The sequence below is a fragment of the Accipiter gentilis genome, chromosome 22 (assembly GCF_929443795.1).
Source record: "Accipiter gentilis chromosome 22, bAccGen1.1, whole genome shotgun sequence".
Lineage (NCBI taxonomy): Eukaryota > Metazoa > Chordata > Aves > Accipitriformes > Accipitridae > Astur > Astur gentilis.
Genome location: NC_064901.1, coordinates 7961829 through 7987408, shown reverse-complemented (window position 1 = coordinate 7987408; position 25580 = coordinate 7961829). Strand labels below are relative to the sequence as shown.

Genomic DNA, 25580 nt, shown 5'->3' with positions numbered 1-25580 from the left:
TCTAAAAGAACAGTGAAGACAAAAATTTCTTTGCAATTTTATCTTCTATATTTATAGAATATAAAATATTCTAATATGTTATAATTTGACATTTATAATTAATATTATGCTACTATTACAATGTTTTATTATTGTGGTGCTTTCTATTAAAAGAAATGCTATCAAACAAGCTGTTAGCTGAGGTACCAACTCAGAACTCCCAAAGTATTAAACCGACAGTGAAGTTAGATAGTTAAAGTTGTATTTAAATGTCTACATACTTCTCTTAAGTAAAAGAAATTTTTCAATTGGACCAAGCCTAAAAATAGTACAAACTGGGAAATGCAGATTTTACTCTTACATAACCCAGGTAGTCCACTGAGAACCTGACCCAGGAATATGCAAGTATTTGTGACAATAAAATACAAACTCCCAAATTTAGGTTTCTCACTAAAGGAAAAAAACCCCACAACTAGTGACACTGTGGAAACAAGGCTTACTGATGATCCTCTTAATAATCTGTCAAAAAATACTGCTGGCCCACTGCCCAGGAAAGGATCCAACTTCTTTTTATGTCAGTGTTGAAAAGAAAGGAGGTTTTGCCTTTAACATCTCTCTTGTCTATACACTAAAAGTGTCTCCATCCTTCAGATCAGGTTTGCATAGGCATATCAAGATGAGCTACTTCAGGCACATTTGCCTTCACAGATGTGCAGTAGCAAACCAGACTAGTGTCAAGAAATATTAAAAACAACACACTCACAAAACAAAAGAACTATAACTATTCTTTACCAAACTCTAAATTACTACAATTCTCACTCCCTAAAATGTCATCAACTTCTAGTGCAGCCCGTTTTCAAAATGCTTGTCAGCTATCACATACCAAGGGCTTAAAGACAGTTACTCATCAACACAGAACAAGATTAGAGTATTAGCCAGACTTCATGAAGTTAAAATCTTAAATCTCCATTAAGTTTGCAAGGATTTGAAAACCAAAGTTTCTCCTGAATAAATGCAAAGCATGCTAAACTGCTGGCATGGTCTCTGCATGCCAAGCATTCTGGTTTATCAGTACTTTTTTGCAAGGGATTTTTTCTTTAACTTGTAATGGTCACTACTCATGCCCTCTGGCATTTTGCTCCAGTTCTCTGACAGCATGATGGATAAACAATTCTGCCAGTCTTTATGTAATCTGTATATATTTTATGGATTTTTACCAGAATAGCTCTGTCAGAAATGCACAAGAAAAGTTCAGCTTATTTAACATACCTCATGCACACCATCAGTTTACAAAGCAAAAGAGCACTGTGGAAAGGAAACTGCAAGTTTAGTAGAAAGGTTAAAAAACCAAACGTATAGATAAGCTGTTCTTGGGGCCACATTCATCTGGTCTGAACTCTTCCCTCAAATGATGTTACTAACCGGCAGCCCACAAAAAGTGACCAAATCCAACAGTGTAAAAGGAGCGGGGGGAGCAACAAAACTTTACAGAGGAAGTTACTGGGCAAATCCATAATACACACCAATATCCACTGCAAATCCTGAGGCTTGTTTCACACAAAACACATTTCTCAAGGATAGCGGTACAGACTTACTTATTATCACCCAGGTTACGGAAATCTTGAGCACACTTACTTAAACCTTAACTGCTAAAAGATTAATTTGAATTCTCATTCAGATCTCCAACAGTCCCAGCAATTGCTTTTTTCAAACAAATTATAAATTGGGAGACAGTTAAAATACTTCAGTGTAATGGTCTAAATTTCAGAATTAGCTTGCCTGAGATTATCAGTGTATTAATAAAGTTACATAATGTCTAAAAACATGGCAGCTTATTCTGAAATGGCTAGTCTAACAGTCCCATGCCAACTGGGTCTTTCAAAAAAAAAAAAAAAGAAAATCAAAAAATATAAAAATTTAGCTCACAGGCAAACAGATCTAGCCTCCCAAGTATGATGTGTTTAATAAACCAGACTGGGGGGTGGACGAGTGTAGAGAAAGAAACGAGGACAGAGGTGGAGGCAAAATAGGGACTGAGAATGATATGGACAAGAAGCCTGGCCAGGGCACAGCAAGAATTTGGCTAAATGGCTATTGCAAAGAATTAGTATGACATACTAGTAGGAAGACAATTCCTCTAGGATTCATTTTCCAGGTTTTACAAGGACTACTTCATCTCAAGTTAATAAAACTGCAATAAAGAAGTAATGCTGCATCTATAGTACTACCATTTAAGCTGGCTTCCAATGTAATATTTTAGCATTGATTGTGGATGTTTTTATTGCCTCTCTCAGTTTGGCAAAAGAAAAACAAACCGAACTGATTTTTGTCTCTTATTTATGCTCAATTTATTAGTGATTGAGGTGCAGACATAGAACAATAATTACTTCAGAAAGTATTTCAAAATGCACTGAAAAAAGTTACAGGATATTTTTCAATAAACTTTTCAGAGGTTAAATAAGATCCCATTCACACAATAGTGCTTGGAATCAAACACTAAGCAGTATTTTCATCTTCTTGTCAACACAGCTGTAAAGGAAACTATCATAATATCCAAATAAAAAAAAACAACTATGTAAACATATAGTTGTGGAGGCTGGTAGCAAGATGGATGTCAGTCTCTTTTTGCAAGTAACAAGCAATAGGATAAAAGGAAATGGCCTCAAGTTGCACCAGGGAAGGTTTAGATTGGATATTAGGAAAAATTTCTCTGCAGAAAAGGCTCTCAAGCATTGGAACAGGCTGCCCAGAGAAGTGTTGAGTCACCATCCCTGGAGGTATTTAAAAGACATGTAGATGTGGCACTTAGGGACATGGTGGTTTAGTGGTGGCCTTGGTAGTGCTAGGTTAATGGTTGGACTCTATGTCTTTTCCAACCTAAACAATTCCATGGTTCGCAAAAAATACCTAGCCGTTCATTTATTAAACATAATAGAAATTAATTTCACAGCATATTAAGCCAACTGTTACGTTACCTGATGGTCTTCGTGTTTTAATAAACTAGACAGTGATTCTACACAGATCTCTAATGAAGAATCCTGAGGCTCCATTTTGCCACAGAGTCTGGACACTACAGCCATAGCTGAATGCAAAGTATCTTTATGAACAAGATGTCCACTGTCACGAATGAACGTCAGAACACAATTCAACCCTCCAGCTTCAAACACAGCTCCCGACTCACGCGTACAGATTAGTTCTAAGACCTATGACAAAATGAAATTTAATTAGAATTAACTACACATAGAAAGTCAGTTATTTGTTTATATCCATCTACAGAACTCGTTAAGAAAACAAAACAACAGAACAAAAAAAAAAAACCCTCTCTTCCTCAACACCCAGAAGGCACCAAAGCCTCCAGTATTCTAGTAGTTAAAGAGTTTTCTTCAAAAATACAGAAGCGAACACAAGAACATCCCCCAATAGCATGGTCATAACAGGTGTCCATGAGGGACAGCTAAATAATAGTATCCCTTCCTGGGAGAATTAAGTCTTTGAATAACACACAACTGAGAGCTCTGAAACTTCCAAGAGTACTGTTTACTTCAGTGATGTACTTTTAAGTAGACTAGAACTAGTAAATAAGAAATACATGTATGAAGTCAGATGCCATGGTAATGAAGGACTCAAACTATATACTATCACATGGCCATGAGTTATGCTTTAAACAAGAGATTTTAAGGATCTTGTAATTTTTTCCAAAAACTTCACAAGGGTGCAGAGGAGCTGTGTTTAGTGCTACTGAAGAGACAGCAGACAATTTTTTTTACAGCAGGTAATTTATCTACATCCGGAACAATTCTTCATTCCCTTTTTAGCATAAAATTAGCCTTTAGCACTCTAGTCATGTAAGGTAAACATGAAAACTTTCTTCTTTTTGTTTCTTTTTCTGTACTTTTTGTTTTTAAGGAATCTCAGCTTTGAAGAGCACCAGACTGGCAATAAAGATAAGCAGCATCACTGTCATGTATATACTTTTATCATACTCTATGTTTTTGCTTCAAATTTTAATAAAATAAATAGGATTAAAATATGAACAAGCTCTTCAGAAACAGCAAATTTTCCAGCTACTTCTTAAAAACAGAAGGTTCTTCAGTACATGTACCTTCACACACTGCTCAGCCAAATCCCTGCTCGTTCTGTTGTTAAGTTCAACAACTACTAAACGATTACAAAGTGCCTTGATAGCTCCATCCACTCCCACAATCCTACGGGTGCATTCGGCTGATACATCCAGATAATACGTTATGGCACGAGCTGTTACTTCTAATACATTGTCTGGAGCACTTTCATCAAGAAAAATTTTGCACAGTGCTGGTAAAAAAGTTCGAGGAGGACATCTGCAGGGAAAAAAACAACAAAACAACACATTACTTAATGTAGAGAAACTTGCACAATTTAGTGATTTCATACACTTTCACGTTAACAGATTACGGCTTTTCATGCTGACATGATTTGCTCAATTGGTTTATGGTTGGTTCAGAGCAATCATTTAGAACACTAGGATGCAAGCATCTCATACATACCCCAAAATTCAAATCAGTAATCTGAAAAGATGCCGTATTAGAAGAAGCCAGCAGAAAAAAAAATATTCTTGAAATTTTAGAATCATACAAGGAAAAATAGATCTTCTCGGGAAATTATTTTAGGAATTAACCTCACATCACCAAACAGAATGCATTTTTCTTAGCGGAGCTTCAAGAGTCATGATTAAATTAACCATTAAATATTACGTTCAATACAAAGACTAAAGATTTTAGTTTTGCTACACAATTTAATTCTCTGACTGGTCCTTCTTCCCTATGTCATAAACTTTCTCACTTGTCTTTTTACCCTATTTCAACCTTCCCCCCCCCCCCCGCCTCGCTCTTTTTCCCTAACCACACTGAGAACATATTTAATTCATTTAGCTTGCTTCTATTGCATTTTCTCTTCATATCCATGCCTTGGTAGCCTCTGGCTCTCCTCTTTATTGTTAGCCTCATTTCCATATGCAAAGATAGTTAAGAACATCCCCACAACTTCAGAACAAAATAAGCAAGCTGCAACAGTTCTTCCTCTATCCCTCTGACATAATAGGACACGAAACCAAAATGGACGGTCATAATAATGCTTTTCGCTATTATGGCAGCTGTGGTTAAGACTGATTTGGATCAGAAGTTATAAGACATAAAGCTATTCTTCAAGACAATTTATCTTCCAATAGCATGCATACTTAGCAATAAATAACATAACAATTGCCCACTGCAATGGTAGACTTCCAAGGTGGTGGTGGAGAATTAAGTGAAGGGGATATATGCTGTGACAGTAGTTGAAATAACTGGACACCGCACCCCTAGACACAGGTGATCAGACTAAATCTAGAGGAAGCAAATATTGCAACTTTTTCTTAAACTAGGGGTTTGGCCTGAAAAAGAAGGCCTAAAACTTTTTCTAAATCCAAAAGAAAAGGAACAAAAATAATAGCGTGCTTTTTTGGTCTGGAAGACAGGTGAAGTACTCTCAATGAATCATTTTAAAGACTAACCCAGAGGTCATTCAGCATCCCATCTGGCATGCACAGCGACTCATACAAAGGCAGTAAATCCTGGGACAGCAGAATGCTAATAGTTTCCTTGAAGATCTGGCCATGCTTTATGAAGTAATTAAATAATATTGCCTCACAAATAAATACATTACCCAATGATCCTTAATGACATAAATTAATAATGAAGCTTTGATAAAGCTAAATCATATATTTAATACTTGTAATAGCCTGTCCAGCCTATACTGTCTGTTGTTCTTCAGAAATTTGCTATTTAACTCCACATCTTAAGAAGAGTTTGCACAGTAACCTTGCATTTTAGACATTATCCACTGGAAATAAAAGTCTAAAATTAGTACTCAATATTAGATGACTACCATACAATGACAAGATGCATTTCAGTACATAAAATTTAAAGCAGACAGTGCTACCTGTCCAAGTGTTTTGGTGTTGGATCTTTTACACTTTTACATTTTGTGCCACACCAGACAGATCACTGAAACAATGCTATGAACAGTGTTCTTCAAACATTATATTATGAGAAAAAACATTACCAATAAACACAGATCTTAAAAAAAGCAAACCAAAACAACACCACACACATATAACCAAGTGGAAGGTAAGGAGCTCCACTGTCTCCATTGTAATACTAGCAAGTAATAGTAAACCATTTTTCTCAGGTTTCCAAAGACACAGCAGAAAAAACCCTCTAGATTTTTGCAGGGAGTTAAAAGCAATATTTAGCAAACCCAACATTTACATTTTTTTTCTATGATTTAACAGTTTATAAAAAGACACAGCACAAATGGAACTTGGCTGTATTTTTTGAAAATGGAAAATTAAAAATTTGGAAGAAATCCGTTCCTGTCCTTAAAACGCCTGTCCACGAGAGCCAATTACCCAGCAGATACAGCAAAAATACAAAGTTACTAAGAGTCTATCATTTATATTTAATTATTTGCCAGCACACAAAATGCCAGTGCACTGTATCAGCAACACTCTTCTAATAAGACCACAGCTCACTGGCAAAAACTTAAGGGCTTGGTTTTTTTTAAAAAGACTTTTTGCCAGAATCTCTAAATACATAGTCAGAGACCATGTTTTTTCAATTAGGTGGCAAATAACCTGCACATGCTCTCAGGACACTTTTTCTTCTGACTTAGAGGAATGATTTGCAGTCCTCCAAGAAGGAAATCAAGTTGTATTTAAAAGGTTTCAGGAAGAAACTGTAGATTTGTCACACTTAACCTGTGGGAATTACTTGATTTGCAAAATAAAAAGCTACCCAGATTTCAACTAATTTCGTAGACTATAGTAATGCATGTTGAATTCCTATAAAAGCGGCAATAAGAACTTCACTTGTTCTGAAAAAATAAATTACCCTTTCTGAAAACAGCAACTGATTTAATTTTAACAAGAGCTTTCACGGAAAATTCTTTCAAGCTACTTCAACCTCTGAGCTCTATATACTTGATACTTGTTTCTTTTAACAGCTCAGGTTTGGGGTTTTGGTTTTGGTTTGGGGGTGGGTTTTTGTGGTTGGTTTTGGGGTTTTGTTTTGGGTTTTTTTTTTCGTTTTGTTGGATATTGCTGGTAACCAGGAAATTGAGAGTTAGACTACACAATGTACAAGAGACAGCAGAAACATTTTATGAAGATTTAAGGACAATAATAAAGACTGAAGAGAAAAAAGGAGAGGAAAGAAGCAATACTGAAGCTTTAATTTAAGTGCTAAGTTCTTTTTCCCGTCCTTTTTCCTGGAGCAAATCAAGAACATACATAAAATCACAGGCTTGAAAGTAAAACAGAACAAAACACACCAGCTTTGTGGCACGAAATTTTATGCTCTACTCACCCCAGTACACACTAATTTACTGCAAACTAAACATTTGTGATGCATATTATGTTTAATATTTTTTCTTCTAAAAAGTTAATTCATTGTATCTCAATGCAGAATTCATTAACTATTTTTAAACAGCTGCCTGTTACCCAACAATAAAAAAGTCTAGCCTTCTAATTGAATGCTCTGGACCAACTATAAACTAATCTAATAAATCACATAATCGATGTGTAACAGAAAAACACATACTAAAAAAGGTGAAAACCAGGACGGTTTATGAAGAAGTATCAGTCATATAATGATGCATATAAAGATAAAAAGTTTGGTCGTTATTACAGCTCATACAAATGTAGAAGTAATAGAAGTGTAAACTTCATTTTTCTCAGACATCATTATCAGGAACATGGCAAAAAAATAAAACTGGAATTTTTGTCTTGGTCTCCAAAACAGCAAATGAGAGATTCTTATTATTATTTTAGCACACAATACGTACAGCTGTGTCATCTTCTTTCCTCTCATGTCTCTCTCAACTCAAACAATTTGTTTCAAGTTCTACACAGTACAGTAATACAAATTAAGTTATTGTCCTTAAAGTCATACCAGGCAATAAAATGTGTGTGGAAGTCTGACGTATTTCTGAAGAAAGAAAAACAGACAGACCTGGATTCTATCAGCTCTGAGTCTCTGCCAATGAGACTGTCAAAAAGTATTTTTATTACTGTTTTATAAACACTGCCTTAACAGTCTATTATATACAGCTACTACTTTTTCAAACAGGTCACAGCTGGCAAGAGATCCAACTTGTTTTTTCGTGCCCCAAGGAATGATAGCAACACTGACATTGACTTTGAAAATAAAGTCATCAGTTGTATTCTCAGACACAAAAGACACATTTGACCAATGCAGTCCACAATACACAATTTGCCTAGATAGGACCTCCCTCTATACTAACTTGTCCACTGCTCTGTAATATTATTTTGAGCCAATATATTGCTATACTTTGTTCTAAGCAGCACAGTTCTTTAACATTTTGAACTTGTAATGATATCTGCAGAAAAAAAATGTTTACTACGCCAGCCAAATATACAAGTTTCTTATGTATATACTCATATAGAACAGCTTTTCTGGTCAGCTATAGACTTTTAATAATTCTATGAAAACAGAATTGTCAAGTTATATTTGTATGCTTTTCTGAAATACATCTTCAAGAAGCCATGCCCAAACCTCTTCAGATAGTCTTTCACTCTGTGGGTGGCAAGAGTTTGAGACAAGACAAAAAAACATATTAGTGTATGTAAATTATTACCCAGAATTTGAACAGTATTCCAATTGTGCAGATTGTTATGAATAAGGTAGCAAATTTCTGTGCTGAACTAAGTGAAACAATCTAGTAGCAGGAGCTTCTTCTGGACAAATGTAATTGACTGGCCTTCATTAATATTACATAAGCAAGCAGGTAGGAATGCTTTCACACACAGGCATACCCTGCAAGTTTAAGGTATTGCCTTCTTCCCACCTTAACTTATTGCACTCTTGTGATCATTAGACACATTAGATCAAGACTGAGCCTCACTCATTCCTAGCTCTGAAGTTCTCACTGCATTGTCTTCTTCTATCCAGGAAAGTTCCTAATAAGCACCTCCTTCTCCTAATCTATTGCCTGCAACCTACAAGTCATTAGTATCTGTCATACTGTAGCATCTGAGGGCTCTTGTCACACATCAGGATCTCCCTGCACTAGCAGAGTAAAACAACAGATTCCATCCTAGAAAACCTACAAGTATAATTGTACAATAGGGCAGATACAGACAAAAGAATACAAACTAATCATCCCACATTATTACACCTTATCTTGGTACCTCAGCAGTTTTGACAGCTGTAATTTACTGTTTGGTGTATCGCATCATTACATTGGATTTCCCTATTCCACTTCCTCACAGCTTACTGTCAGTTAACCCATCACCAGCATTTTCTGCTACTTTATAGATAGGGAAGATGTTTTTTTATTCTGACTTCTCCAAATTGAATAAATTGCACTGCTGTTGTTATGCCCATAATTGCTACCTAAATTGCTGATCTGAATGTGCATGCAAAATAACCAGGTAAGAATGATGCTCTACTTGGCTTCATCTGGAGCAATAATATTCAGAACAAGAGGAAGATTTACAACCCACATGCAAAGTATGTATCTACTCCTACTGAAGATTGCAAAAAAACTTTGACCTTGGTTCTGTAATAATTAAAAATACATTATTTGCAAAAATATTTGGTCCAGGCATTGGAAGATCTGGTAGAAACAAGAGCAGCAGCTGAAAAAAGGGAGAACAAATTTACTACACAACTAGATAAACCACATGGACTGCTAAGAGTTTTAAACAGGGGGATTAACACGCCAAACGTTCTCAATACAAAGGAAAAAAAACCAAATAAACTTCAATATTCTGTAGTAAAACATTGCTGTATTTACTTCATGGTGAAAACTACAAACTTGTGTTCCAGTAGACAAAGAACAGTTAGTTACACAGGAACTCTTAAAAGATACACACAGATTATGTTCATAAACACACACATGCTGTACAGATAAATTCAGATTAATTTTGCCTGTTGAAGTCCACTCGGGCCTTAGCAGTCCCTAAAGTTCCTGCTAGCAAGAAAACAGAAAGTAACAGTTCTGTCATTCACACACAGTCTAGATCAATGGTTGAGCCTGTAATAGCAGCAAAGGGCATACCAACACATCCCCAGTGCTCCAGCCATAGTCTTCTCAAACAGGTGGCTAGAAGAGTTACTGCATAAAAGTGTACAGCTGTCATTTTGAAGAACTTCAGCCATTATGCTGTAGGTAACTCTTCTATCAACAACTGTGTTACTAACAGAAGTACACAGGTCAGCTTTATAGAGATCACCCTCTAATCCCCAAATCTGCACTAACCTATTACATGGGCCTCTCGTGGTTGAAACTATGAGCATCTGCTCTACACATCTCAGGGGCAAGAACATGCACGTGTGAGTAGTGCCAGAGAAATGGCTGGAAGGGGTAGATGGGAACACCAGCACATGATGGGAGATGGGATGCAACACTGTCACAGCCATATAGCAGGTGTCCAAAGTACACCCCTCCCTTCTGTCTCACAGCCCCATTGTGGATTTCTGTGTGCTGGCACTTGACCCCTAAGAAAAAGGGAAAGTTTCACCCTTACTCAGCGAATGGTCTTTACACCTCAAAACTGTGCAAATGCACTTTCAAAGTAGTCCTCATTTTCACTCGATCCAATCCCGAGTAAAGGCACCTTATCACTAAAGTGTAAGCAAAGGCAGCACAGGGAACGGAAATCCACTCCTCACCTGGAACCAATTCTAGCAACCAGGTCCTGAGAAGAGCACTGAGGACCAGCCTCTCTTTTTAATGAGGCATCAGATAAGCAAATACAATCAGCACCAGTAGGAACCAAAGAGTGAGTCAGAAAAGCCATGTTACATATGCCTCACTATTACACCTTAATTCCAAGGTAAATCCCTACGGGCTTCCTTAGGCAGGCCAAAATAGATCAAAGGGACCTAAAACCGTCTCAGATATTTGCTGTAGAAGATTAGGTTCCATCAAGGAATATAAACCCTAATGCTGTTCCAACTAAGATTATGCTCAGAACTAAAATGTACTTTGACAGGTAGTGAAGCAAAGCATTTCAGGAGTGTCTGTACCACAGTGGCTGCACGTTGGACTTGCCTTTAGAAAACTGTCTACATGGGAAAAACAAGGCTGCCAAAACTTCCCAGGACAGCAGGGAGGCTGAGGGCAGAACTACAACACTGAGTGAACTGATGTGACAGGACAGTAACCGATGTTCAGCTTTGAGTACATTTCCATCTACTGACAGATGATGCTTTTGATTTCCAAGAGAAAAGAACACAAATAAACCTTTCATCACTGCAGGCCTCAACTCCCACAAAGGGCAAAAAAAAGCAAAGTGCATAATTTCTAAACTTAAAACAACCCAATATCAAAATCTGTTTCACCATGTTGCCTTTATCTATACCATGTATTAACAAAAAGCAGTAATAAATCTCAGAAAGACAAAAATTATGACAGAAAAAAAAATATGTTGCTTTATCCTCAAAGTTGGGTGAGGAGAATCACTCCGTTCACAGTGACCGATCTGCAGTGGAACAAAAAGATAGTGGTGAGTTTGTATTAATATGGGGAAGAAAAAAATTTATCTTTTTTTAATAGTTTTTGTTCTTTCAAACTAGAAAATAGTGACTAATAGGAGCTAATCAGTAGCTCCAAAGTTCAGATTTCTATTTAGGCACCTCTCCTAATGAATATGAAAATTAAAGGAAAATCTTTTTAGGTTTTAATTTCTAAGAAGCTATATTAACATCATATTGGGCACTTCCTAAAGTACTTTTAAAGAGCACTTTAGAAGAGTCATTAGGGACCAACTTGGTGAATTAATGAGGTTACTCTGTGCTACTTCTTAGTGAAAGGCTGACTTCAGTGAATTAACGAGGTTACTCTGCAACTGGCACTACAGCTCTTGCTAATTACTTTAGGTCTCTCAGTTCTGGATGTCCACCCAACTTCATTTCTGTACTCCCAGGACAAGAGCTTCTGCTAATTAATATCTTCTGAGTCTTCCACCCACCACATTTCAAAGATCTTGCTGGAAGACAGGTTTATAAGTAACAGTTTTTACAGAGTCTGAAATAACTACTATTCAGTATCAATATTTACTCTTTATATTCTAATCCATTAAGACTAGGGTAGTAGAGCATTCTCTGTCGCCTGTACTGACATCAAGAAAAGAACTAAACCACATTTTAGAAGCGCTGATTCTGTATAATTTCTATTAAAAAACATATTCATGCTTTCAGTGTTAAAATGAGTTTATTAGATTGTAAAGACCATGATACACAAGTTCTTTAATATACATTCTTCCTCTGCAAAAAATTTAATTTATCTAAAAACATTTTCCAAATACCACAATTGTATTGATAAGAAGTCAAGAAAGGCTAGGGAAAGTTATCAATATAATTATATTACTACAGCATTTACAGCATTATAATCAGCATAACTGACACACCTCTGAATATCCTTCCCCCCCCAACTCCGTTCCCTCTTTAGGAACCAGGTTATCCACAGGGATGCAAAATTCTTCAATAGCAACAGCAGTAAGCTCCTGCCAGCGCTAAGCCCTTAAACGCGAATGAAGTGACTCAGCTGATTTTACAGATTGCCAGTGTAAAAAGATACCAAGGAACTAAAAATAGACACTGTAAACTTATTTCTGTAATTACATTTCATATCTTAAATGCACTTAAAAGCCCTAGCTAAAACAGCAACAATAATGGTAGTTTAAAGACTAGGGTTGTGTTTAAACAAAACCCAAAAGAAGGAAAAAAAGACAACCCCACTTCATCCCCCAAATGGTTAACACAAGTACTGCCACCATTAGGGTGTGTTACTCAATTCCAGAGTAACTGCTGGATTCAGTTGATTCATAACCCCTGCCATGTGACAAAGCCTTCGGCTTCAGGCTCCTGGTCCAAGACATGTGATTTGTGGAAGAAAACCAAGCTCAGCTGCCTGCCAGCATTTGTGCTGGATCTTCAATGCATACCATCTGCTGAGACCAGTTAGAAGTGGGAAAATACGGAATTACACGTGCCTAAACTATTTAATAATTATTTAATATACAATAATTTTAAACAAATTAAAATACTGAATCTGAACCTCATTAGTAACTGGTTTTGAGGAAAAATAAACCATTTAAAGACTTGTGTCACACAACTTTAAAGTTTCAAAGAACATACATCCTGTACAACTGATTTGTTCTTAAAGTAATAGCAATTCCAACTTATTTTTTTATTAATTATTTTTTTTCTTTCTGTAGTTCTCTCTATTGGAGATCTCAGACTTTCCCTTATTGTTTCTTCTGCTGAAAAACCATTTTCTTTCCACATATGAACCAAAAACATCAGCAGAGTAATCAAGATCATCCACAAGAGAACTGCCTGCACACCTGTGTTGCCTAAATGTATTCTTCTGGACCCATTTCCAAAACATACTGTATGTACACTGTTTTCTTACAATGTTGTTACAGAACAAAGGCCAGAAAACATCCACTTATACATAAAACTTTCACGATACCACACTGTATTTTAAAGGCGCAAGGAAGAAGCAACTAAAAATTAACTGTTAATTTCAGATCTTTTACCACAATTACAAAATATTAATTTTCTACAATTCTGAATCTCTACTCTTAACTGCAATCACAGCTCAAGCAAATAAAATAAATTTAGAGAATTAACAACTCCACCTTGTATCTGTTCCAGCAGGAACTCTGCATTATTAGAAATTAAAAGAAATTAATTTAGAATTCAAATTTGACATTCAGGAAGCTTTCAAACTTCCTTTTAGCTAAATAAAGTACAGACAGTTGAACCCTCTTCTGACAGTTCACTATTAGGAGGGAACACATCACCTAAGCATTCAACTACACATTCAGTAAATATCAGTTGTGTAAAATGAAACAAAAAGAAAAAATGCACAAAAAGAAACAGCTTCTGCTGGATAAGTAATTTCTAAATAATTTTTTTCTAAATAAATTATCATTAGCTTTGCTCTTGAATTTACAAAGGATGTGTTGGGCTGCCTTTTGCATTTTTCAGTATCTTATAAAAGACATGCCGTGCCTCAGGGTAGTAATACCACATATGCTTGTTCTCCTATCCAGCATTTTGTAAATATTTTGCAGAAACTTGGTCCACAATACCTGAATAAATTAAAGAACTAGAAACTACAGATACTTCTGCCTGTGATTTCCACTGGTAGCAACCTCAATTGTGCAAACAGATAATGGTTTGAGTACACATTACATTTGTTAACATTCCAAAAATGAAATAAGCAATTAAAATAAAAAGTATGATTTCCTAAGTATGCCTAAATATGCACATCTCCCCACAAGCTTCTGCTAGATTTCCAGGTGCTCAAAAAGAAAACCAACTTAAACAAGAAAACTTCAATTTCCCCATTACCAGTCTACTGATCATCTATGCTGTCTATGCCTCTTACATATCCTGCTCATAAGAGGCTGATATTTAAAATAATTTGACCAGTACAGCCATTAAAGAAAGGAAGCCCACTATTTGAAATTCCTGTGACATCTATTTCATTGGTCTTCTCCAATCTATTAGGAGATGGAATCTTTTGAAAGGTCAACAACTCACTGCCTTAAAATTCTGCACCCAACTTTTGCGTAGTACTTGCAAGAATCACTTCTATTTTCTCTCACACACAAAACCCTGAATGAAACAAAGACTACTTGATGATACTACTGGGGAAAAAATGAAGAAAAAAAAAAAAAAAGGGCAGACTAGTAAATAGTGACAGTGTGATGAGTTACACAGAATTGTCTGGACTACTCACAAGGCACAGGCTCATTTAAACACAATGTGTCTTAGCCCACACAAATGCCAAGTTACAGATCTTAGTCTAGGTAATACATCAAGCCATACCTAAGAAGCAAGCAATCATGCACTGGAAAGCAACTCTGAAGATATATAACTAGAACCACACTTCCTGTATGATGTTTTGGAAACATCTAACTAAATTTGGGATGTATAACTGATAACAGTAAGTTAAATGTACTACTATAAACAGCATGGATGAAGGCAACACTGGAAAATATTTCTGAAAAACTTGGAAATTGAAGAACTGGAGAGGGGGGGGAAGATCAAGAGCTGATGAGATCCTTGTGTGCAAGTACATTCACAGAAAGAATGGTACTGGCTTTTAATCCAATAGGAAAAGGTGGACTGACTGCCTGCCACGCCTGGCCAATTCACATGGAAAAGGACAAGCAAATTTCAACAACAAAGACAACCAGGCAGCAGATTAAATAGCAAAACAGGGGGCAAAATTAGGTAGGATGCCCTACTGGAACCATTACCTACACATTATGCTTGTATCAAACAAGATGCTCAATTCAGTAATAACCAGGTAAAATATAGGGCCTATGACAGAAGACAGGATGTCAATTTAGATGACCTAATCTTCCCTTCCGGCCTTTGCAACAATTAAGATTCTCAAAATGACTAGACAAGGCTAATTAATCTCCATAATACCCATGACAATGAGGCCACAATTCCCATTTTACAAAGAGCAACCAGAAAGATGTTAGCGTTAAAACTCTTAATATTGAAAAGAGCCCAACTGCCCAACAAACAAAAGCCTTAAAAATTAGAAATAGTTCTAAACATTATGCTGCAACAGGATAGCTCCCTGAAAAATACAGCACACTCCCCTACTTCCATCTCAGAAAAGCACTCTACAGGATGCTGAAGATCCCAGCATATTGGAGTCCACAGAATGAGCCACTCCAGTGCTGGCATTTCACTCCTGCCTCACCCTCTGCCTTCACTAAAAGGCAAAAAGAGTTAGTAGGAATCACGTGAGTCTTGCCATTGTAAAGCTTACAAAATTTCCTTTACTGAGAGATGTCTGCATTAGTCCAAACCAGTAATTCACTAAGAACATATGCTTTGCATGGTTTAAAATAATGAAAACTGTAGTCTACTGCTGACAGCAATACTTATCCTAATTTAGTCACGGCTGCGCTCCAGCACAAAACTGTAATAATGGCTTTTTTTTTTTTCTTTCGTTAAAAGAACAGAAGCAAATCTGTAGGGGACACAACATGAAACCACCTTGATACAGACAGAACTGCCCTCTCAGCCTGTTAGTTTTAGCATGATTGTTAGATCTGTTAAAGGGCACTTTACCACTGTGTGAATTACAAAGATGCTTCTAAAGCCAGCCCAAACTTTAAGAACAGGCCTGAAAACCACCACTTCGGATTCCTATCCGTAACTCTACAAGAAAAATTGGGTTTCTCTCTCTCTCTCTAATTTTGATTTACTGGAGTTATACAATCCTGATAAAGACAGGAGCCCATAGTTTTAAGCAATCAGGTGGAGGTAAAGCTAAACTGTTCCACATTATTCTACAACAGCCTCACTAGCTCACATCAATGCAGTCTTTGCTTCACTAGAATTTCTTCTTACATTTGTTATTACATGTTAGCAAACACAAAGTAAAGATATACCTTTTCCGTAGTGAATACATACTTAAGAAAGAACAAGGTTTAATGTAAATTAAACGTATTTGATCTAAAAAAATAAACTGAAAGGATTTCTATTTTACACATTAAAACCCCAAATTCTGAGCCTTTGTATAATTTTTGCTTTTATTTGTCAAATTAGCTGACAACTCTTGATAATTCTTTGCTGACCAAATCTGTTAATGCTAAATATAGAGGTGACTTAGGGCAGAGCCAAAGGGGAAGGCACGCTTTCTCTTTCTGAGCATTAATAAGGCCTATTTCATCTGTTCAGCGCAGAAAAGATTTTACTCAGGTTTTACTTTAGTTGTTATACAACTGTCTTGTTCTACCAGTTTTCCTTATAATTAAGGAAAATAATTAAATAACATGTTCCTTGCTAAATACTTCTACTCTGCAAACAGGGAAAGAAAATAGCAACACAAATCCCAGATCTGAGGGGCTCTTATTTTATTTCGCCAAAAATAAAGTGAAACGATCAGACAGGGTGAAAAAAGATAAACTGAAACACACCTGTGTGGGAAAGGGCCATATTAATAATGGGAGACTGTAATAACTAACAGCCTCTACATTGTCTTTGAAATCACCTATATCAATTTACACACTAAAAATACCATTTCAGTTATGTTTATATAAAATGCATACTTAAAACGCCTGTTAAAGTTGACTAAATAGCACACAGTTTAACTACAATTTGAGACTAACACAATTGCAACGAGTTTAGCTATTTTTACTCCAACTATTTAACAGAACCATCCCTACTCACTCATTAAGTTTCTGTAGTTCAAGCTACTGGCTTTTGCTGCTGGTAAAATGTTAGCCATTCTTCATGCTAAGTGACTAACAGTGTCTGTGACTCATTATCACCAGAAGATGAATATGCCACCGATTTTTGTAATGCTAACATGAGTAACACTAAAAATAATTTAATCAGATGTAATATGCAAATCTGGGGAGAAGTAAAGAAACGTCAATTATTTGGCACCACTACCTGTTACTGGCTGCATACCCTGCAATCTGTTGTGACGCTGCTAGAACTTTGCCGGAACACTACAAAATACACCACCATACATTTGCGCCTACTTCCGTTTTTCTGATTTGATCTGAAGCATTAGCTTCAATATCCATTACACTTGTACAGAAACAAATTATTAGCCCTAAAATATACCATTTCCTTGAGAATATGTTTGCAAAGTAACTCTGTTACTTTACTGCAATAATGAAGTACAAGATTTTGAATCCATCATTTCAACAGAATCATAGAATGCTTCGGGTTAAAGGGACCTTAAAGATCATCTACTTCCAACCCCCCTGTCACGGGCAAGGACACCTTCTACTAGACCAGGTTGCTCAAAGCCCCATCCAACCCAGCCTTGAACACTTCCAGGGATGGGGCATCCACAGCTTCTCTGGGCAACCTGTTCCCGTGCCTCCCCACCCTCATAGTGAAGAATTTTTCCATACATCTTCCTTAAACCTACTCTCTTTTAGTTTAAAACCATTACCCCTCTTGTCCTAGCACTACAGTCCCTGATAAAGAGTCCTTCTCCATCTTTCCTGTAGGCCCCCTTTAGGTACTGGAAGGCTGCTATAAGGTCTCCCTGGAGCCTTCTCTTCTCCAGGCTGAACAACCCCAACTCTCTCAGCCAGTCTTCACAGGGGAGGTGCTCAATCCCTCTAATCACCTTTGTGGCCCTCTTTACACTTTTTTTCCTCCTAGTTTGTGATCTTTCTTTGCTAAGTGAGACTGTGTATGGGCCTTAACTCCGTAAGGAATCAGTCTGGAAACAGTGTTGTGATTTTAGGGAAAACACATAGCATTCACGTCAATATTTTTCATGTGTCTCTGTTTCATAGCTTTACTAGTCCTCACCATATGCAGCTTTTAATCACCAGACTTACATCACTAAAATGATGAGGTTTTTCTTAGCTTACGCCATAAGAGCAAATCATTTCTTATGTAAAACTGGACTAAGTATTTAAAGTCACTCTGGCTGATTCCTGAAAAACATCGCATTTCATCCTCCCAGAAATTGACTGTTTTAAGATTCCACCTTCCATGTTCCAGTTGCTGGATTCCACAGATGAAAAACTTTCTTAAAATTTTCTTAGTCAACATAATTAATAGCAATAAACAATTCCAAGATCATGAAATAACATCTGCACAGCATACAAAAATTTGGGAATGTTCTTCTTGCTCAACAGAAGAAAAAATGTTGTAAAGTCTAGAGGTTGGTTTTCTTACCAACAGAAAAATATGTCCACGTTATAAATCAGGCATACACTCAAACCATTTTCAAAATTGGTTCCTGAAAAATGTGTTTGGCAACCCTTCCGTCACATAGTAAGTCTCCTGTTTAGACAAGCAATAATTCCTTTAAAAACATAACTGAAAAGCAACTTTAAAATATTATCAAGGATTATTTTAGTTACACTCTCTCAGCACATGACAGTTTTGGCTACTTGAACTGTCATTTGGAAATATTTTAAAAATACTTTTCAAGACATCATCTATTTCTTAGAGTTTCAAAATAAATAAAGTAATTTCGAAATGCAGGCTGTGATACCACAGGCACCCAAGACAATCCACTGAGAAGGTCTCCACTGAAGAGTGTATACCTTTCTCTGCTTCTCTCGTATTTCCAGTTATGCAGTTTCACCTCCAGTGCTCGTCAGACACATCTACAATCTGCTGTAATTCACTGTAACAGCAGAAAACTAGCCATCTTCATCAGTGGTTTAAAGAGCAGCTTGCTCTTTTAGTGAATAGAGGTGTCCAGTAAACCCTGATGCTGGCATGAAGCAAGAATATGGTTGGGAGGAATAAAAATGATAGAATGATAAATGGGAAGAAGTAGCTCTCCCTTCTGAAGGTAATGACCTGCCATGTCAGCTCACCAAAATACTGTGGAACCATATTTCACTATATTCACGGTGCCAATCAAAAGTAGTTTTAACTTTACTGTAAAATCACTTCAACAGGCAAGGAACCTTGATAACTTTTTCCCAATTTACACTTTATTCTCTTCTGTTTGAGGGAAGCTTACAACTGCAAAAGAGATCAAGAACTTAGAAGACAAGTAAAATTAAATTATACCAAGGCTCAAAACAAAAATTAAAATGCCAAATGGTATTTTAAATGTTTCTTCTTTCAGACATAAAACCTAATTTTAAAACCACAACACTGCAATAACAGAGCATTCATTATCTATACGTCAAGAAAAAAAAAAGCACTTGGACTGTCTAATTCTTTTATATAGAGATGACAGTCTGTTTTAAATAAAATGCATAAAACCCACAACCGGTTTATATTTTTTAAGTTGACATTTCATTTCTGATTCTCAAATACCCAGAAGATATCCTTACAAATGATTATGCCCAAACTTCTGCTTCTGTTCTATACTGAATATACTGAAGCAGGAAGTTACCCTAGATTTGTCAGAAAAATTCATTCTTAACTACCAAATTCTTTTCTGTATATGCAAATTAAGAAGTCAGTAAATCCAAGGCTGAAAACAGTGCTCCACCAGTATCAGTGCTATGAGGCACAGATAGGGAAGTCGAATGCATCTCTCTACAGTAAGTCTCTTCCAAGGCAGTATTTTACCTGTAAGCGCATCAAGGCCAAGATAAGGCAATTTTAAATTCTAAATCAGTGTATGAAACTGTGCTCGCTGTTACATAACTACTACAAATCCAGATTTTAGAGATGTATGAATTTTACACTTCCTGTACTAAAAGCAGTCCTGAAAAATGAACAGCATTTAAGAGTAAGCCCCAAAACTGTTCTCTTCTTTCGGGCTATAAAACTAAACACTGTAGCAAACAGCTACCCTCTTAAATGCTGCTAAACCCACACTCCTAAGAAGCAGGATATATCAGAAAGACACTAGCCATGCTCCGAGATGCAAAACAAAGGAAAATGAGAGTAATGAAAAAAAGATGGAAAAGAGGAGAGAGATCTAAGAGTCTCAAAAGCAGAACCGGGGAAAAAAACAAATAAAATAAATTTAAAAAAACACACCCCAAAAATGTAAGAGGTGTCAGATTTAAAAGTTGTGATTGTTTACATTTTTGCTACCTCCTTTCTAGACTACTCATGGGCCCTCACAGGAAGTAGTGTAACACATGCACAGCAACTCTATTAAGTAACAGAAGCGGTTACATCAGCATTTTGTGCTGTGAGAAATATAAAAAGGAGTGAGAGCAGGGACTGTGCTATATGAAGTGTACAAATGCAGTTGAGAAGCAGGGTGGCATGAACAGCAACATTCTTCAAAGAAGGGGCAAAATATTTGTGTGAACAGTGGTTAATATTTGTGATTTTTGTTTGGATTTACAGAGCTTAGGAAAAGCTACTATATCTTGAGAAAAGTGCTGCCAAGAGTATGGATGCTTAAATATATTTAGGTGATCATTATAGTTTAATGCAAAAAAAAGTTTTTCTCTATCATTAAAAACAAAATAAAACAACCCCAACACTTCCACACTGCAACTCTGAATACGTTTCTCTAAATTAAACTAGCAGATCACGTGTCAGAACATGCACTGCAGATCACTCGCACTACAGTTTTTAATCAGACAACAGTACTTCACACAATATTAACAGAAACTCATCAGTTCAGTGATCTATACTCAAGTTCAGTCTGTAAAAACATTTCTGAGGCTGAAAGTTTCTAGGGATGTTAAATGTTATACACAGCTACCGAGAGAGGAAAATAACATTCCACAAACGAAAGCCAAAACTACTTACGTTTCAAAACAGCGATCCACGTTGTCTGACATCAGAAGTAGCATGCATAGCTGTTCCAGTGCTATTAGCTGCATATCCCTTTCATCTCCCTGCCCCATCTGCAGCCATTCCAGCAACGTGTCTGGGTCCACATCTGCCATGTTTCTTTTTTTTTAAAAAAAAAAAAAAAAAAAAAAAAAAAAGGTGCCTCCACTTAAATTAAAAAGTACCAAAAATATCCTTTAACTGTTCAAGCCAGACTAACTGAAGCACAATCAGTATTTCTCTTCAGCCAGCCCCAGGCTTTTGCAGTTTTCACCTGGAAAGTAAAAAAAAAAAAATAATAATAAAAAAAAAAATCATCACCACAATCTTGTCTTTAAACATTTTGGATTTGCTTCTCTCTAAAATGTATAGCATATTTTTGGGCTGACATTATGAAAATTTCCACATATTTGGGGCTTTTTTCCAAAGCTTTATATGTAAGTAAACAGCAATGAGTTTATTCTGTTTCACTGGAAATAAATCTCTAGTTCCAGCTGACAGTCAAGAAAGAGTCTACTCTTATTTATAGGATAACTCAAAATTAAAACTTAAGTAGAAAAACCTGTGCTTAACCCTTTTGTATATTCTCAAAGCTAATGCAAATAGTGTTGTCTTGCCTACCCCCCCTTTCCTTTAATACCACTTTAGAAAGTGACCAATTTTCTGAAAGTTTACCTCCTCACTAAAGTATTCAAATATAGAAAGACATCAAATGTCACATTTTAAATACAAATCCACAAAACAAAAAAATTGAGATGTACAACTGAAGACTTGCAGAATCTTTGCAGAAGTTTTATTAATCCTTCAGCTTTTAAAACACCATTTAAACATAAGGAACATAAACTTTTTGAGCCAAAGGATAAAAAGTCAACTTAAGAATCACTTCGATTTTCAAGAGTTAGGGGTTTGGTGGGGGTTTTTATAAAAAAATGTATCTAATTCATAGCTATTAAAAAACCACAGTGAATAATTCAATTAATTCATGTACATATAAGGATAACAACATTATTTGTTGGCCCAATGCCATGGTTGCACATGCAAGCCTAAGACCAAAAAAGTCCCTTTAAAATGTTAAAGGGATATTTTTGACCTATGTGCTTGGTTTGCGTTTTACTAACAAATAGTCAAATTCACCTCCCATACCTAAGAACACAGCAAACATGACTATTTTCATAAAAAACCTAAAAGTTTACAAACCAGTCTCTCCAAATTGAACACACAAGGAAAAAAATTGACTATTTTTTAAATATGGCTTATAAAAAAATAATTAGTTTACCAAACTCATAGGTAAATATGAAATGCTGGACAGTGTCCCCACAAATTGAGAGGAGAGTCGGGGAGGGAAGAAGCTCGATATGGACAAAGTCTGCCTGCTTGTTTACTTGTTGCTAATGAGTTAATAGTTAAAAAATAACTCCATCAAGGGCACATCTACAAAAGGGAGTCAGAAATTGGAATTATATGAAGAAACATACACTGAATCAGTAGTGCTGTTTCACAACAGCTTTGAACTCAAAGACATGACAAAACAAAAGTACGACGGATATGATGTTTTTGTAATTTAGGGCCATAACGACATTACAGATCACTCAATTACTGCTTGCCAGTTATATATATTTTTGTTATTGCTGCAGTCTTGCTGTAAAAAATAATTCGAAATGTTCCTAAACTCATTTTCTGTGCCTTAAACAATGCCTATGGTCCTCCGAGCTGTTTACAGACAGTATTTCCTGTTCCAAGACTAAATAAAACTACTTTCAGCTAGTACAAGTGGGATCGTACTGTAAGTACCTCTCCTTAACGCGACTAAGTCGTCAACTTCAGGTTGCTGGGGGGGGGGGGGGGGGGGGGGAGGGGGAAAAGAAAGGGTGAAGGCAACAGAAACAAGGAAATTAAGAGACAGTGAAAGCGGGATAAGTTCAATACAGGCACCTGCTGTTCTTCCAGCCCAGACGGGCTCTAACCAGACGGAAACGAACCACCGAGCAGAAAACAGAGCAGGGCGAGAGGCCGGGGCTCCCGGGAGAGCCGCACCAGAAACGGGGCCAGGCCGCAGCTAAACTCATCCCCGACCGCCCGGGCCTACACGCACACACACACGCAGACAGCCCCCCCAGACGGGCCCCAGGCCCGCGCGCGGGGATTCGGGCCCCCCTCCCCACACCCGGCCTCCCGGGGAAGGGGAGCCCTCGCACCGCCTCCCCCCCTCCCCGCCGCCCCCGCGCACAGGCGAGTCCGCCGGCGTGAGGGGCTCCCCGGCAGCGCCGCCCCCGCTCTGCCCCTCAGCCCCCACACAGAGATTTCCCGGCGCCCGCCGCCGCCGCCTCCTCCTCCCGCCCAGGGCCCCGGCCCGCTCCCTCCGGGCCTGCCGACAGCGACCCGCCAGGCCCGGGCAGCGACGCTCGAGTTCCCGGCGAGCCGCAGGCCTCGCAGGGTGACCCGGCCTGGCGGCTCCGAAAAGGCGCCGCCTGCCCCAGCGCCGGACGGAAGCGCCCCCGCCGCTTTACCTCAGGCTCCCGGAGCCTCTTCGCCGCAGCCCACCCCTCCTCAGCGCCGCGGGGAGACGGGGCGAGAGGCGAGGCGGCGGCAGCCCGAGCCGCGCAGCAGGCGGCAGCCAGCGGCATCCATGGCGCTCCGCCCGGCACGGGATTGGGTGGGAGGAGGGGGAAGGGAGCCGCGCCGCGGCCTCGGGGGGAGGAGCTGGAGCTGGAGCTGGCGCCGGCGCCGGCCGACCGGCCGCTGGGGGCGCTGCGGCAGCGGCCCGCCGCCCGCCTCCGCGGGGAGGGGCCCACCCCGCTCAAGCGGGCGGGCGCTGCCGCCGCCGCCGCCGCCGGCGCGCCTCGGCCTGAGCCGCCGGCGGGCCTCCCGGGGCCGGCGAGAGGGGAACCCCGCCTCCGGAGGTGGTCGGCGGCGCCGACCTTCCGGCCCGCCGCGCCCGGCTCCAGCGCAGCTCCCTCTGCCTGAGGGGAGCCTCCGGCCCGGCTTCCCGCGCCCGCGGCCCCTCGGCCGGGCGCCAGCCTCGGGAGCGGGGTCCCGGAGCCCACCAGGGCGGCCCGGCCGCCCTCGAGCCGTCGGGAGCGGGAGTCGAGGCCTGCCCAGCGTGTGCGCCGGCTGCCCCCGGGCTTGGGTGGCCTCTCCCTGGCTGCGTGGGCTTGGGGGGTTTGATGGTTACAGGTCATCTTATTTCGTGCCAAATTCCGGTCATTTACTTCCATATAGTGTTCTTTATGTTTGGGGAGGGGGGGCGGGGGGAGGCTGACACCGTGCAGGGCCCGCTCTCGAAAACACTGATCCACCTCAAGCGTCAGCGTCGAAGGGGCGATGGTGAATGGATTTAAACATCTCGGTAGCAGGTCTTTCAAAGCGGAGGTTTTAATTTGCCCTTACCCTGTAGTGGATTTGAGATAACTGCAACAGTGCCGTGTAGCTGGAGACACGTTTTGCGGTAGAGTAGCCCCCTGCCACAGGTGTTGCAAAATGCTATGGGGTTACCTTGCATGTGGTTAAAAAACAAAGGAAGCGAACTGCTATAAACTTAAAGGACTAAAAGTACTTTATGGCAAACTGCTATAAACGTAAAATGAAGGGCTAAAAGAGAAGCGTCTTCAAAATAATGTCCTCTGTAGGATGACGTGCGTTTTTCTGAGGAATTTAAGCCCATTAACATAAGCACAGTAAACAAGATTATTGTGCATTTGACTGTCGCTCCTACCTACCTCATAGGCGTTTCCTGTAATTAGGAGGCTAACACGCTGAACAATAAGGCGATAGCAGTCATGCTCGGTTAAAACTTGCCGAATGCAGAAATTTTTATTGTTTGCTGTTATAATAATGCCTCTAGAAAGTGTTGTCTTTATTGCTGCAGGGTTTTTTCAGAATACAAGAACAGTAGTTTCTTTGTCTCTATTTCTGATTTCTAAGGCAGATTAGCCTTTCTGTCTTACAGTATTATGTCTCTCTTAACTGACACTTCTTCCAGCCCTGCTGAGATTTACATGTATATCCTTTGCCTATGTCTGTCCTTCAGAGGTCAGCAAGGCTTCTTATATGCTTAAAGTTAAGGACATGAGACAGTAGGAAGACTGAGTCTGCAGTCTTTAAATTTAGAAGCTTGATCTTCTTTCACTTTCACTGGTGCAGAAGCAGCAGCAGAATTAGGCCAAACTTAGGAGAACCTCATCTGCTGAGCGACCTCACTCTTGTTGCATGATGCTTAAACAGTTTCCTTTGCTTTTTATTGTGAAGAGAAGTTCCAATTAAAGCAACATTATGAATTTCTCCTGAAGACCAAAACCAAATGTGAATTTTCAATTGTAAAGACCAAAAGCTTTGAAATCGAAC

The 25580-nt window shown here is 38.7% G+C and overlaps 1 protein-coding gene across 8 annotated transcripts in view; it reads right to left on the bottom strand.

Moving 5' to 3' along the window:
- HECTD1 (HECT domain E3 ubiquitin protein ligase 1) overlaps positions 1 to 23885 on the bottom strand; it is a 65389-nt gene extending 41504 nt beyond the window's left edge. For all 8 annotated transcript variants that reach the window (XM_049825144.1, XM_049825151.1, XM_049825149.1 and 5 more), the window contains exons 1-4: positions 23747 to 23885; positions 21216 to 21513; positions 4082 to 4316; positions 2955 to 3182 (exon numbers count right to left, since the gene is read on the bottom strand). In XM_049825144.1, coding sequence (XP_049681101.1) covers positions 2955 to 3182; positions 4082 to 4316; positions 21216 to 21355 — 603 coding nt within the window. In that variant the 5' untranslated portion in view covers positions 21356 to 21513; positions 23747 to 23885. The remainder of the gene's footprint in view (positions 1 to 2954; positions 3183 to 4081; positions 4317 to 21215; positions 21514 to 23746) is intronic.
- Positions 23886 to 25580: the final 1695 nt, after the last annotated feature.